At 35.9% G+C, this 16,706-nt stretch overlaps 2 protein-coding genes across 2 annotated transcripts in view; one reads left to right on the top strand and one right to left on the bottom strand.

Moving 5' to 3' along the window:
* The window catches only part of ZNF804B (zinc finger protein 804B), a 510,313-nt gene that overhangs the window by 474,777 nt on the left and 18,830 nt on the right, over positions 1–16,706 (bottom strand). The window lies entirely within an intron of this gene.
* On the top strand, positions 5,617–6,378 carry TEX47 (testis expressed 47). The gene has a single exon (XM_047096839.1). It carries the CDS (start codon positions 5,617–5,619, stop codon positions 6,376–6,378), a length of 762 nt encoding a protein of 253 aa, XP_046952795.1.

Raw genomic sequence — 16,706 nt, 5'->3', positions numbered from 1 at the left:
TCACGATCCATATTACTATATTACTTTTGAGAAGAGGTAAACCAATTTACTCTTTGACTATCAGAAGAGGAGAGCACTCATTCGCCAGCTGCAGAATTCTTAAAAGTATTCTGGCTGCCTCCACTATTTCCCATCTCTAATTCCTCTGCACTTCACAAGCAACTTTCTAAAACACAGTTATGATTATAGGCACTCAAAAAGTCCCAGTGATTCCCTACCACCCACAGAGTAAAATTCATACCTCTGAGTGTGGCATCCAAGTCCTCTGCAAAAGAGTTGCAACTTCTTTTTTCTCCTTTTCATGTCTCCCTTCCGTTCACCCTCCAACCTAGACCAGCCGTTTCACTCGGGGCTATACTTAGAGTCACCTGGAGAGGCTCTCACAAACACACATGCTCGAGTTCCTTTTCACACTAATTAAATACAAACCAGGAGCTGGCTTCTTTAATTCTCCACCAGATGATTCTAATAGACGGCCAGTGTTTAAATCACCACAAGCCAGCCCATTCTTCCTTAAATGGAAACACTGGAAGAATTTTTGTCAAAAAGGCAAATTTTTGGACCACACTTCAAGTGTACTAACTCTGACTTTTTAGGGTTAGAGACCAGGAATCTACAATTTAACAAACCTGCAGATTCTATAGCTTGAGAACTACACTCTAGTTACACAATACCATTGTTATTTTCTTACCGAAGTGCCACATTTCCCAGCTCTATAATATATGTCCTCTTTATTCTTCTTGCTTATAGAGTCTGTTCTGTATCTTCCTTAATCCCCATCTCTTCCCTACCCCACTCTGACCCCCCACATAAATCATATCGTTTTTTATGTCCAACTTAAATGCTAGTTCTTCAAGTCAGGTTTAACTGTTCCAGCATTTTTTTGCTTTCTGTGTTTGTTGTTTATGTCCTTATTATATTTCTCCTTGCCAGTCCTGTACTAAGCGTAATTGTGTAGACTTTAAGATCTACTCATAGAAATGACTCTTTCACGTGTAGATACGATATCTAATTTACAAGAACATCTCCACAACGTCTGGTGCATTTTTCTACATAGAGTAGATATATGCTAAATGTTTGAATTGAATAACAAAGTATTTTTAGCCTGTGCTCTCCATGATAAATAATTACCAAACACTACTCCATAATGTTTTTGACAAAGAGAAGCAATGCTGAAGAAGGTAATCTAGTTTTCTTTTTTAATATATAAATCTTCAAATATCTCATGATTTGATAACATCTTTTTTGCTCTGCTAAATCAAGTGGGTTTTTTTTTGTCTACTTAATAGTTTACACATGTGATCTTAGTGAAAGGCTCTACCCCAGTTGTTAGCCATTTATTTAGAACATGAATTTTCATGCTAATCATTTAGATATATCAAAACACAGAAAACGTTAGTGGCAATGATTTAGAGTTTTCTGTTTCTCTAGTATATGAGCACTGGTGAAAGTTTAAAGTGGGATCTGGTATTCCAGAAAGAAAAGAAGCAAGTCAGTCAGTGCACATCCTCCCATTAGAAAGAAATGAATTCAAGAAACATTCACAAAGCCACTCTCCAGCTCTGTCCCCCTGAGAAGGCCATGCCCAATAGAAGCTCATTCATTAAGCTTTCCAGAAAACCAGAGGCACCCTTTCTACCTCAGTGCTTCTAAAGCACTGAACATCATTCACACCGTATATATTATGTCTTCCCCTGCCCAATGGTCATTCATGGATATCTCAACACCTCTTACCGGACTCTAAACTCCTAAAATTAGGGACCAGGTGTCTTCCATGTTTGTGTTTCTTACAATGCCCATGATGTTACCTGGCACACAAAACGTGTAGATAAACCTGGGATAAATGAGGGATTAAAGACAGTAAATCAATTTTGTTGAATTACAGGTATGAGGTAAGAGTTTTCAATCTCATTTATCCAAACCACAAGGTAGCCTTCATTTCTAGAAAAACTGTCACATCATAGAGAAGCAAAGAATGGTCCTGTGAGCGTGGATACTGAGAGGAAATAATTTTCCTGCTCTTTAGCTTAGGTAGACAGAACAGGGAGGTTGCTGAGAGCATGTGTGAATTGTGTGTAAAGCACTTAAATAGCCCATGCTTTAGTTTCATCTTCTATAATTGTGGGCTAAATTTCTATCTACCTTATAGGGTTGTAGTGAAGACTGAATTACTTAATATGTGTAAAAGCATCTAGTGTAGGACACATGGTAAATAATCAATTAGTGGTATTTAATTGTTCTAATCCTTTCTTTCTGTCTCACAAAGATAAAGGATCCTGGGAGTCTGTTTTTCAGAAACACGTGGTTCTAGAAAATAAAACCAGAGCATAAAGTATATAGTTAACATTAATGTGCATGCTTGACATGAGTAACAAATACACGCTGTGTACTTCTGTGAGATGGGCTGGATAATAAGAGTGGATACTAGAAAATCTGAAAGAGGACTCCTCAGCATTATCAGTTTCCATTCAGGTTCTGCTACTTGTCGGTTGTTTGAACTTAGATATCTATTCTAACAGACCACTCTGGGAAAACAAACACCAATGTCTTATCCCATTGGACAGACAGAGGAGCTCTTCTGCTTGACTTGCCACCTGAAGATAAATAACTGGCCTTTAATCGATGGAACACAATTACTGCGGCATCTGAGAATTCAAATGCCAAGTGTCCATTACACAGAGCTTGTACAATTATCAAGTATAATTACATACAACCAGCCCATACAAAATTGCCCACACTGTGTGTTGCTTCTATTCCTATCTTCTCAAAACTTTACTCTTGACACTTAAGAGTATGATTGATGAAAGGCAAGAAAACACAGTAAGTTGCCTTTAACTGTGATGTGACAAGGAAACTAAAATGTGTAAGCAACAACCCAGCAACTAAACATGCATCAAGAAATGGAAAAATACATTGGGAAAATATATGCCAAGCTATTTATTATCTCTGGTGGTAAAAACTACTGATTCTAAATGTGTTCTGTTGAACCACACAAAACTTAGAAATGTATAGAATTGCCCTCTTCTAGCATTCTATGGAGGGAAGTAAACAGGAAAGACTTCATTAAAAAAAAGTAGTTCCTGAGCTTTAGGAAGCAGATGTGTCATGAGGTCTTAGAGTTTCATGTTCTTAGCTGAATAGGTGAGGTGGAAAATACTGAGGGTGAGAGATTCTTATTAAAATCCAAATAAAGAGCAAGGATTACAGAGAAATCAACAACCTATGATACATTTCAAAGTAAAAAGTAAACAGACTTAATAACAGAATAGAGTTGGGGGATAATTTTTAGGAAACATGAAGACATAAGATCTAGGATGTTGGCCTTGGAGATGAGAGAAAATTGTAAACTGAGACACATATATTTGTAAAAGGAAATATCCAGAGAATAATAATAAAAAATGTTGGCATTTTAAGTCTAAAAGGTTAGCAGTACATCCAAAGATAAGAGTTGTAAATAGGATTACAATGTAGGAGTTCTCTGTACAGAAAAATTACTGCGATGGAAATTCCATTTTTTTCTTCTTTCTCAACCCCAACAAACTAACTGTATCTGCCTTGAAACTTATATTGAGAAGAAGTCCAAGTCCATGGCTGGACTGAGCAGGAAAGGCTCCATGGTCAATCAGCAATGTCGATCATTAAATTTGGAGGCAAGAGTGACATTGAGGACCACTCATCTGCCCTCACAAAAGATGGTGCTAAGCTACTTGGGCACGGATGAACACAGAGCCTCAGCTTTTCCTAGAGCTGAGTGTGAGAAGGAACTGAGCAACCCCACAAACAGAGATTTGTCAACAAATTCAGGCAGGTCCAGAGTCATAGAAACCAAGGGAGGAGAGAAGGCCATAAAGGAGGTTGTGGTGAACACAATCACATTCTACAAAGTAGTAGGAATTATGAAGAATTATATAAGAGGAATTATATAAGAATTCTTATAATTATATAAGAATTATGAGGAATTATATAAGAATTATGAAGTCACCTCTTATTACTGTATGTCATTAAAAACAGATCATAAGTTTGGATAACAGAAACCTTAGGGGGAAAAATACTCGAAGGTTTCCTTTTTAAAAATTGAATAAGGGTGTTTTCTAACCTTGTTTTAAAATTATGGTTAAAGCCCCAATGAATGCAATTTTAAGATATGGTATTATTATTTTTTATTATAAAAACTAACAAATTTACACTACATTAATACCTTATAGAAGAATTTTCTTAAAGCAGTCACCATTATACAGAATCCGACATGCGTTCTTACTTAATTAGTGCATAAATAGAGTAGGGAGGTTGCTTTAAAGCATGTTTGAATTGTGTGCAAAGTATATAACTACTCCGTGCTTTAGTTTTCTCTTCCAGAAATTGTGGACAAAAAGTGAAAAGAAAAGAAAAGAATATGTCTAGGAAGATGTTCAGGTCAGCCATCTGTCTGACTACCATAGGCACCTGGCTAAGAATAAGCCATTTCCAGAAAAGAAGCCCTCATTTCCTCACTGTGATGTTGAGGTGTCTGTTGAGATAACATCATTAAATTAAGAAATGATACTTGCCAGTGTGCTCTGGCCCTTTAACACCACTGACGTCCTGACTCACTAAAGCACCATGGAAACGAGAATAGAACATAGGAACAGCTGGGAGCACCCAAGACACTGGCAGTTGGAAAAGTGATGGAGGACAAGTAGGACCTCGGGGGCAAGTAAAAGCAAGAAGCACTTGAAAAAGGAAAGAAATGTTAAGATGACCTGGAGGGAAGAAAAAGAGATTTGGGAGAAGAGTAAGTTAAAAGTAACACAAGTTATTATTTGATATCCACAACAACAACAACAAAAAGAAGGAAAAAGAGCCATTTCTGATGTTTTTTAGAGTAAAAAAAAAAATCAAAACTAGTTACTTCAAAAATTTACTGTTATTATACAAGCAATAGTATTAACTTTTAGTATACTGAGTAAAGATTAAGAAATTAAGACTTAAGAATTTCCCAGATTTTTTTAAATTTCACTGACCGGTTAAATTTATAGAAGAAATTGGGAAATTACCATAAAATACCACTTTTTAAAAATTTGACAAATTAATGACAATCTATAATTATCATTACGTATATGAAATTTTAATGTGATGCCGATGCTATGGTCAGTGACTGTCAGCAGCTATGTTCCTGTGTGTGTGTATATGTATGTGTGTATTCATGTGTGTGTATGTATGTGTGATTCAAGAATGGGGGCTGAGAAAAAATGCACTATAAATTGAAGGAGAAAATAGTAATGCAAACAAAAACAGAGTTTAACTTACTCTAAAGTATGTTCTTTCTTCTCCCCACTCCTCAGTGTATTAGAGGGTTTTTCCCTACAATGTGAATGTTAGTTATTTCATTATAAACTTAAAAAAAATCTCTATAATTTAAATCTTGTTTTAACATTCTGTTTTATTTCAGAGACAGTATTGTTGGTAACACTGGGAAGGGATTTTGCTATACATTAGCATTTGACAAATGGGGGAAACTTTATTTGTTTGTTTGGTCAGAAGAAATTAAAAAAAAAATCATCACTGAAGAGGTATCCTGATAATGTAAACATTGTGATAAGCTAAAAACTGGAACCATCTAGAAGAATAAGATCCATCATGTCCTTCTCAGGCCATGCCCAAAAGACCAGCAAAAGGACTTTTCCAATGGAATCTGTTCTAATGCCCCAAGTTCCACGTGGCAATTACTTGCATCTTCAGGAAGAGAAGCAAAGACTACAGCTCAAGAAATTCCTTCTTCATAGGATGTTTCTTGTGGCCAAGATAACAGCAAACACAGAAAAAAAAATTATTGCTGACTACTATGAACAAGTGCTTCAGTCAACTTTAAAACTTCACAAAGGAGAAGCAGTGACAGGGTTTTTGCTCATCTATCCTACTTCTATTCTGCATATTCTTGAGTCCTCCAGTGATACGCTTTACCAAATTCTTTTAGATCATCTTGACCAGAAAAAGAATGATACAGAATTTTTTATCCATGGGATGAAAATTATAGTTGTGTCCCATAACATCCCGACAAGACTCTTCATGCAATGGCATGTATCAGAAATAAAAGCTCCAGTCATGTATCTCGATGATGTCACACAGACACAGTCCCTAGAAGAGGTCATCACCGAGTTTCTCACCCAGACTCATAAACTGGCAGTTCACCTTTTAAAGACTGTGAAAGTGAGTGCTAAAGGACCAGGGGATAACTTGCACCAACTAGCACCTGAATTGCTCATCCCAGAACAAATAATAAAGTACTTGTGCAAATCTGAAGAATTCATGGATCCAGAAGCTTTCCTAAACATGTATAATAAACCCATACATATCACTTTGGATTCTGAGGTGGTATGGCCTGCTCCTTCCCATTTCTAGGATTGAGAGAAATGTGGTTAATGTGGTCCAATCTCTCAAGGAATTGATGCTACTTAAATAAAAAGAAAACACTTCTGAGGGGACTCTTCTCTTGAAGAAAGAAAGGACCATACGCCACAATATACACAAAGGTAATACATGAATCTTTACAGAGTATGTTGAGCTAAACTTGAAAATATACATTTATTCTGACAGCAAGTTCAACACACTGTTTTAATAAGTGGATGGGGTTTAATAAGTTAAGGATTGCTCAAAATTTAACATCATCTTGATGAAATGACAATTTTTTAAAGAGAAGTATAGACAATAAAGGATACATTCAGATTCATATTCTCATTCATTCTTTCAACAGTCAATGAGAAGCTGCACCACCCAGAATCAAATTTCAGGAAAAACAATTTTGTTCTTGGAATATAAAATTTAGGGGGGAAATACCATCATTGAGTTGCTTGCAACGTACATTTAGAGGAAAGTATGTGTAAAAGTAAATATGGTACGATATGATATGATCATTATTTTAGTTAGTAGTAAAAGCCTTAAAGGAATAATCTCTATATTATTACTGAACTCAGAAAACAAAGCCTAAACTTTGAAAATAGTTCCAAAGTTCACATATTCTGAACTGTCTAATCAAGAATATTGAGGCCATTACAAAGCTGAACAACAACAAAAACTGAAGAACACAGTAGCTTTTTGAAACAACCAGAAAATACATTGTCAGAAGGCACTACATCTTTCATGCAAAATCATTTTTTGAACACCCTTCATGTGACAGACATTTGCCAGATGTTAGGGATATGGCAGGGTGCACAGAATGCATGATTCTTGCCCACTTGCAAAACACTTGTAAATGATTCCACATAAGATACACAAATGATTTTTTTCCGATTTATGTCCTATAAGGCAATTAATGATATGTAGTTTTTATATGACCTATTTTAAGTTGCTCTCTCCCTTCCCTCACCCAGGATTAATGCTTTTTTGAATATTTAAAGTTTTGTAGTTTGTTTCAACAATTAACATCAATATCTTGACAACTTCAGTGATATCTATCCAAAATTATTTCAATGTCTTATGAAACAGGCTTTGGATTTAGTAGAAGAAATATGGTTGCATCATTTCACTTTTTTTATTATTTGATCTTCAGCCTCTTCAAGGGAAAAAGAGCAATCTCAAAATACACCTCAGATTTGTCATATGCAGATAATTTGTCATCACTTGTTCCATATAAGAATCAAAATTCAGGAAAGACTTTCTATTTTTAAATTCTGTAATATAGATTTAGACACAGAATGGCATTTTTCACCGTTAGCCGAACTCGAAGTTCTGTTCATTTAAATTTAGTAACTGAAAGGGTACATTCTAGATAAAATGTGAAGTAATTCTTCTGGTTAAGAAAGATTAATAACATACAAACATTTTATCAGTTTAGTAAATATTAAACACCTAATGTCTGTCAGCAATGTGCTACTTACTCTTTGAAATGTGAAAAAGACCCAAGCATCCACTCATTGAGAGCAAATGTTCAGCAACAAAATGAGTGGAGATAGAAGTAAATGTTCTCTAGGCCAAAACAAAACAAAACAAACAAACAAAAACAAAAACATAGAGAAAAAACTTGGTAAAGAAGTAAGCCGGGGTCTAGGCTTGTGGATGTGAGGAGAGGTTGGGGAGGGCAGATGAGAACAGAGAATAAGCAGAAACAGGAAGGAGAAAATGAACCCTAAATGTTCATTGGATCAGGCAGAATTCCTTCAGCAAGGTAAATTATGCTTGTTTGGGAAGAGTACTTGTTTAAAGTTTAAAGTGAATAGAAGAGCAGTTTACAAATAAAGTTACGTATTTCACTTTTATTGGTCAATAATACTTTCTGATATGAAAAATATCAAGTGAAAATTAATTTATTAAGACAAAGACATTAAAAATCTGAGTCATTTTTAGAGGAAGTTATAGAAACTATCTCAGTGGTAATACTATTAATTTACTTAGTATACTGTTATTTTACATTTAAAATTTAAAGGATTTAAAGTGTCAATCATGAAAGTAACTGGAAAATAAGCACAAAGCAAGTTAAATAAATTACTTACATACTTATTTATCTTTTTTAGTGGGCACACCAGAATGAATTTATTCGAATGAAAGTTATCCATCCTAGTAGCAGCCACATCAGGAGGGCTTATACTTATTTCTGTCACAACATCACTGCTGAAAACATTTAGTGACTTTTAAGTGACAGATGAATTAAGAAGGTTTATAAATCAAAGGGAGTGTAAATAGTTTAGCTACCTCTAGTTTTTTGATTCCCATATAACATATACTCCAACTTGACTGGTGACCTTAATATTCAGTCTTCATTCATAAAAACTTTTTTTTTAAATATTGCACTCGTTCTCAAAGGAAATCTGCTATCATGAAACCTATTAAAAGAACGTGACACTGTCTATAAGGGAGAACACAAATATGTTTTCAGTAACTGTTGCATTATTGAGATTCCTATATAGCTCACTAATATCACGTCTTTAAAAGGAAGACACCCATGTACTATATGTTTGGGTATATTTGATAAAATGCTGAAATATTCAGACCTTATGAATGTAATTTAATTTGACCAAGTAAAAAAATGTGACTTATTAAAATTTAGGACAACTCATAAGGTAATTCTCAGTCCAATGAGAGTTATAGTTTCCTTACAGTAAAATTTTCCATAAAACTAGAGTACAGAAAGAAGTTAACTGAAACAGAAAATGAGTATTTTAATACTGAGCATGCAGCATTCAATGTTCTTATTAACAACGAACATAGGACATACTATATATATGTGTATATATATATATATATATATATATATATATATATTCAATAAGCATGTGACATTTAAACTGGTGTGGCCTGTGCATTCTAATTCTTTTATTTTGATATGGATATCTTTACAGTAAACAGACATGCCAATGCTCTTATGTTCGTTTCAGAGTAACCAAGGGCTTTCGGGAAGGTTATAGTTTTCATGAAGGTTAACTAAAATAATGTTATTTGGAAGGAAAAATCCTCCCAGGGTGAATTTAAAATTTTTACTGTCTTCATTTTAATTAAAGAGGCATCTGGATTCCTTCATGGAGAATTATTGTTTGATACAAATAGATTTTTACATTCAGGGACTTTATCGTAACTTTAGTGACACAAAACCACATTTCAATTCAGTTATTCCCACAATTCAATTCAGAATTCCCCCAACTTCCATGAGGAAGTAGAAATGAGACAGCCCATCACCAACTCTGAGATTATTTCATAGTGGAGAAAATGACTTAATATAGAATTAGAGTTCTCCCCCTTGTGGCCAATTATGTAAATTTCCAGATTACCTGCTGATGGGATTTAAGCAATAAACAGCACAGAGTTGTTCAGAAAATATAAAGGGAACCCTCAAAGGCAATTTTCAAATGTCTGCTCTACTCTACTTGTTTGGCAGATAAAGATTCTGAGACCCAAAGACATGAAGCGTTTGCACGCAGTGAAAGCAAGAATTGATAACACAAGTGTCCCATTTCCACTTCACTAATTTACATAATTAGCTGTGGTCACAGTTAGTTTAGGGGGTCTGGATTTAATTCTGAGTGGTCTCTTCACTGCTGCACATTACCCTTCCTGTGCTCCAGCCCTCACTCACATACGGCCTTCTCCAGATGTCCCACTGCATTTCCACAGGCGTCTCTATCTCCATAAGCTCTAGATGGAACGCATCCTTCCCTGCCACCACACTTCCTTTGATTTCCCTCCCCCAGCTGCACTCTCTGTTGCTATAAAATGGACGACTCTCCACACAGTTGCCAAGTCAGAAACTTGAACTTCAGCCTAATTACCCTTCCTCCTTTTCATCAGTGACAGCCAATTAGTGCAAGCCCCACCCACCCTCTTTCCACAGAAAGTATTTCTAGTGTCTGGCCTTGTCTTTGGGCTCTCCTTTGGGATCTCCCTCACTCCAGTCTCCTCTTCCTCCTCTTTCTCTTGCTAGTCCATATGATATTTCCATCAATGTTAAAAGAAGCGTAGCACAAATTTAAGAGAGCCACCCCTGGTATCAAATTGCTGTGTTGAACTAGCTCCAGAACTTGAAGTGCTGTAATTTGCTGCTTCACCTTTCAACACCTCAGACTCCTCCTCACCTATAAAATGAGTGTGATAACAGTACCTACATTATAAGATTGATTAGGGGTATGTTGCATGAAATAATGGTATAGTAATTGTGCATGTAGTAAGCATTCAATAAATGCCATTCCTCCAGTCAAAATTCTTCAATGACTTCCATTTCACCTCCAGGATAAAATGCAAAATTCTATCATGATCTGCAAAGCTTGGATTCCCAATATTCCACCTCTCTGTCTTTATCTTCTTTCTTTACTTCTCTTAGCAAAATTCTGCTTATTGATCAAATTATATTTCCTCTGTGAAGCCTGGCAAACTCGAGAAACCCTCATTGTAAACTTGGACTAAGAATACCTTCTGGAAGTGATTCAGTGGAACTTTTGTATTTATATGTTACTATTCACTGAGCCAAGAATAGGAACTCATTCCAATTCATTGGATTAAAAATAAAAATACTCCTTCCTGTTGAAGCATCTGAGCAAGCTACTAGTAAGGTATATAACCTTTATTTCATATTTTAAAGCTGTTTTCTTTATGTTCTTCGAGGCCTTGTTTCAGTAGCCACACTTACCTGTCCTTTGAGAGATACATGCTTGAGAAAGCTAATATTTATTATCTAAATTTGCTTAAGTTATTATAAAAGTGTAAATATGATTCCATTTTATTCATACACTTCATATTTCTAAACTCTTTCTAAAATACTAAGCCATTTTTAAAGATCCTGTTTCTAAAACAGTGCATTAAATGCAAAGCCTTGATTTACGGAGAAATAAATGTCTGAATATTGAACATATTTACATTTTACCAAAATGCATTCTAGTGTAATGACCTCCCAGGGGAAATCTCTCACTCATGTCTCACCTTCTTTCTGTCTCTCTCTCTCTTGTTTATACTAGACTCAGTTTATACCAGACTTTACTTTTTGAAAGCAAGAGTAATAGACTACAACAAGGTTTATTTTATCACAGGTAAAACTACACACCTTGTAATATTTTGATTCATTGATTCTTCACTTCCTATCCTATACAGTGGCAATTCATGAGTATATTCCAGCCAATATCAAAATGAGAAAATGAAAAGAACATTGTAATGAGAAGACTTACCTTTGTTATGCACTCCATTGCCAACTCATTATGTGGCCCTGAACAAGTAATTTGTTCCTTCTGGGTTCTCTGTTCATCTACATTGTAGCATCTCTGAACATTATAAACAAGTCCCTGAAGCCCTTGAACTGTTAAGCAAAAATGTGTCTGAAAAGAAAGACTTATTGTTTTAGATCACTAGGAGGAAAAGATTAAAATGTTTTTATTAAAAATCTGAAGCCTAATGTGTGAATGAATGAATGAATGAATGAATCTACCTTATCAGAGAGTACCCATGGACAATACCCACATTTTCCTTTAAAAATTCCATCCTGGATGTATCCATTTTAGTGCAAGGATGAATGGGAAACTGACAAGCCAGAAATCTATATACAGGATTATGACATCTAAATAGCAAGTTTGGTAGCACTTATGAAGTCAGAAGAAACTGTGAAGAGTGGAACATTTTACTTTAAGGTTGATGGGAAGCCATTGAAGATTTTCAGCAGGGCATAATCAGACCGGTTTGGCTACTGAGTGAAGAATGGACTGGCAGGAGACATGTTGACAGAGCCTTCTTAGGAAGGGGTTACAGGTCTTCTGGGAGGGGATGATAATAGTTCCCACCAGATTAATGACTATGGAGATGGATCTAAAGGGACCAGTTTGAGAGATAATCAGGAGGTAAATAAACATAGGTTATGAGGGAGTGAAAAGTGTCAACTATTTTAGGTTTCTAGTTTTTACCACAAGACGGTTCCGTTCCCGAGGTAGGAAATATATAAGGAGTATAGAGTTTGTAAAGGAAAATGTGCTTTCAATTACTGATATATTACAGTTACATCAGGTTGGAATCACTTTTGTTTGATTCTTCAACTATTAATATCTTTCGGTGAGGTATAGAGAATGTGTTTCATATTAAATCTCATACTTTGTTGCAATGGCTAAGTACTAATATGCATCTTCTGATAAGAGCAAGTAACTTCCAGGAAAGTTAAAACAGTTTGATAAGTTAAAATAAATCAATCTAAAAGAGCAGCTGCCCCAAAGATTATCCTGAGTCTGATATTCACTGCCATGGCTCCCCTTAATATCATATCTGCATTCAGTTGAGCCAAATATAAAACCAGCAGTTCTTATTGAGCTTAATTCCTTCCCTTAGTCAAATAAAGCTCATTCGAAATATTAATAATCATTTATTGATTCCCACATAAATTTATTCAATGCCATGCCATTGTCATTTATTGATATGTACAGTCATGTGTTAAGGGCACAAACATATAAAAGCCTCCATAGGGCCCTTCCAAATTCATTGGCATACTATTTATTCCATTTGCAATAAAAATGTAGGTAAAAAGGTGTCTTTTGGCATTATATTGAAATGACTTGTCCTCTGTTTCTCTCAGTTAGTTGCAGGACAACATGACACACACTGAATTTTACTCTTTCTCCGCATTTAATCATTCAAGTGTGAACTGACAAAGTGTGTCAAACACTTAATCAGGCATGGAGGTGTGGGGGTGCCATGCAATCATGAGCAAATATGTGGTCTCTATCTCCCTCTACCCCAGACACAAAAAAATTAAAGTTACAGTAATTATATTAATATGTAATAATATATAATTATAATTATTGTTATCATCTTGAATATACAGGTTGCAATTATTTTCTAACTTTACCTAGGGTAAAGAATTAGGGGATGTCTCTGAGGGAAGAAAGATACAAGGATTTCTGGAAGTTACATAGAACTGAGCCAAATAAAAGGCAAGGAGTAGGAGGGGAGTGTTCCTGGTGGAGGATACCAGGGATGTGCTAAAACCCAAAGGCCAGAAGTGTCACACTGTGTTGGATGGAAGTTGAGAAAGAATATCAATAAGGCAGGGATTGAAGTACAAATGAAGTACTCTTATGAAGTACATAAGAGATGTGATTGGATAGGTAGGCCTGGGACCAGATTATGCAGACACTTAGAGCTACATAAGCTAGATAAGCTACCAAGATTTCATCTCAAGTGAAATGGGACACAGTTTTGTTTAAATCAGAGAAATGCCACGATCAGCTATGCATTATAGAAGTACCACTTTGAATTGAGAGAAGAGATGAGAAGAGTACTTGGTAACTAGACCAGGTACACCTATCAGGAGGCCACTACAATAATCAGGTAAAGAGATGAAAGGAAGTCTATACAAAGATAACGACAATAAGAAGAGAGAGTGCTGCCAAAAATCAAGAGATATATATCTTGGTTTCTGATTGAAAGTAGAGAGTGTGAAGAAGACAGAGTCAACATGAGCTATGGTGCCATTCCCCAAGATAGGCAATACTGGAAGAGCAGCAGTGTGTAGGGAGTGAGGTGAAGTTTTCTGTTTTGAACATGCTGAATCTGAGGTTTCTGCGAAACATCAATGTTAAACTATCCAGTAGAGATTTGGATATATTCCCCAAAGCTCTGGACATGGGTCTGGTAGAGATAGAGATCGAACATCACCACAGATGATGACTGAGCTTTCAGGAGTAGTACTATCCCCCAGCACAAGAAGATAGTGAAAAAAGAAGACAGTCTACTTCAAAACCCTGAGGAATGTCCTGGGAAGAACAAGGACCCACAAAGAAGTCTAGGAAGACATTATTTAAATTGCCCAGAAGCAGAGAAAATGAAACAGATAGGGGAAGTGTCAAGGAAGCCAAAGGAAAAGCACATTTCTTTTAAAACAGAGTACTCGATAGTATCCATTGTGGTCTCAAAGTCAAGTAATAAAAGGAATAAAAAGTAAATCTAATGACAAAGAGATCACTGGTGACTTGGAACAAGTGACTAGAGACAGAAGCAGGATACAGTAGGTCGAGGAGTGAGGGCTGGGTGAGGAAACAGAACAAAGTATAAACAGCATTTCTACAAGCTTGGCTATTGACTTAGCTGTTAGTGAATCTGCAGAATCAGTTTAGGAATGCAAAGGGCCTTCTTGAGATTTTAAAGTTTTTACTAAAAGAGAGCCCATCATTTATTCTGGTTCCAAGAAAGGAATCTGTCCTCTCATGGGAGATTAAACATCCAATCATGGCCCAAGAGGGAGAGTTCTACCCAGGTTTGAATGGCAAAGATCTGGTCTTGTACCTTAAAGGTCCTCAAGTGACTATTTGTACAGTTCTGGAAAAGAATGATTGCTCAATAAACATTTTGTTTAGATAAATGCCCTAATCTCTGGGAGAAATCTAACTGTGCAGAAAGTGGCTTTAGAATATATATGAGCTCAAACTTCTGGTTATTCCATTGGTGCTACAATGGTCAAACTTTTATAGTTGACTGCAGATTATGCCATGTGCTTTATCTACTTTGTGGATCAGCCCCATTACATTTGTAAATTTTGCTCTGACCATTATCCAGACTGCTTCCTTCTTTGCTCAGTCAGGGCATGCTAGGAAATTGCAAATTACAATCAAATCTCAATTTTCCAAACTAATGATTTTAAAGAGCAATAATGCATAATCCAAAATGATGGTGAATTCATGAACCATTTATCTCTGTAATGTATATTCATTAAATTTGACTATAAGTACATCTTAGATGTCATTCACAATGAAATGATGAAGCATTTCAACGGAAATGGCTCAAGAGGACTTGCAAGGTTTTCTAATTTCTCTCTATTTCTGCTTCCTCCTATATCCTATTATATCACCTTTTATGTTTAGGTAACTCATTAAAATAAAATAACATACCATGTTTTTAGGATGGAGGAAATAATAAGCAGCATTTCCTTACTGTTGCCATCATCCTCTATAGTGCGCTCTCTCTCTCTCTCTCTCTCTCTTCCTCCCTCCCTCTCTCTCTGAAAAGTTTCATTCAAAAAAGTAACGAGAACAGTATAATGAACCTTCAACAGTGATCAGCGTCTCTTTTTAAAATTTACTTTTTGTTAAGTAACATGACTATGATCTCTGAGATATCATAGATTAAGAAAGGACACAGGAGCACCTGGGTGGCTCAGTTGGCTAAGCATCTGACTTTCACTCAGGTCATGATCTCACAGTTTGTAGGTTCAAGTCCCATGTTGGGGTCTGTGCTGACAGCTCAGAGCCTACAGCCTGCTTCAAATTCTGTGTCTCCCTCTTTCTCTGTCTCTCTCCTACTTGCGTTCTCCCCTACTTGTCTCTCTCAAAAATAAATATTTAATTTTTTTCATTAAAAAAAAGAAAGGACACAAGTATGATAACTAGAAAGAGCTTCATTACAAGGTGTATTACAGTGTCGTCCTTCAGTGATGAAAATGGAGCAAGTAGGGGTTCAAAGCACAGCACTGACTGATGGTAAGGCAAGAGCTAGACATCATCTACATCTTGCTTATCCTCTCCAATGAAATTAAGGCTACACCTCTACTGCCTTATTCTTGGTACACAATATTTCCAAAAATCCACATATTATTAAATGCTATTTCCCACCATCTTACAATGTGCAAACTATATGCAAAAACTTGGAGGGTTTTAAAAGTCTGCATATTAGCCACATGATTATCAGGCTGAGTTTTTAGGGGTGAACAGCTGAGTGATGAGTTGTAAGAAGCAAAGAAAGTTCTCACGTCAGTTGTTTTTTAAAAGGATATCATCCATAACGTACTCAATATTTATCTCTTTATGGGATGATTTCAGCAATTCCTGTATTCCTTTCACCACCCACAAGGGGAGGTAATTAGCAGCTTGACATTTTCACTTTTGACCTTCTTATATAAGCAGCAAATGTTTTTCTAGACTTGAAGATGTTTAGGGATTTCATATAATATTAAGTCAAAATGAGTACAGTGTTTTCCTGAAGAGTTCTCCCATCCATAAAAACTGCTTTGTGGGATAATTCTTATGAGGGCCACTAACTCATGTCTGCTGCTAAAGATGTTTACTAAAGGGATAGTGCCATGTCAGAGATGCTGGAGACCCACAGCTTACAGGCAGGCACACTCCACTCACAGAAGTGCCATTTCTTATCTCTGACACTACCTGGCTCTCTTTGTTAATATTAACCAAATGATAGCTGTGTAAGCACAAGTAATTAGTTTACAAATGACAAAAAGACAATGCTTCCCCTTTTGTATCATAGAAGAGACACCAAAATATCTC

Source organism: Lynx rufus, unplaced genomic scaffold, assembly GCF_022079265.1.
Source record: "Lynx rufus isolate CCGP_SWC_20201006 ecotype Redwood Valley unplaced genomic scaffold, mLynRuf1.p SCAF_4, whole genome shotgun sequence".
Classification (NCBI taxonomy): Eukaryota; Metazoa; Chordata; class Mammalia; order Carnivora; family Felidae; genus Lynx; species Lynx rufus.
The sequence above is the reverse complement of the archived record's forward strand: the minus strand, read 5'-3'. Positions and strand labels throughout refer to the sequence as shown.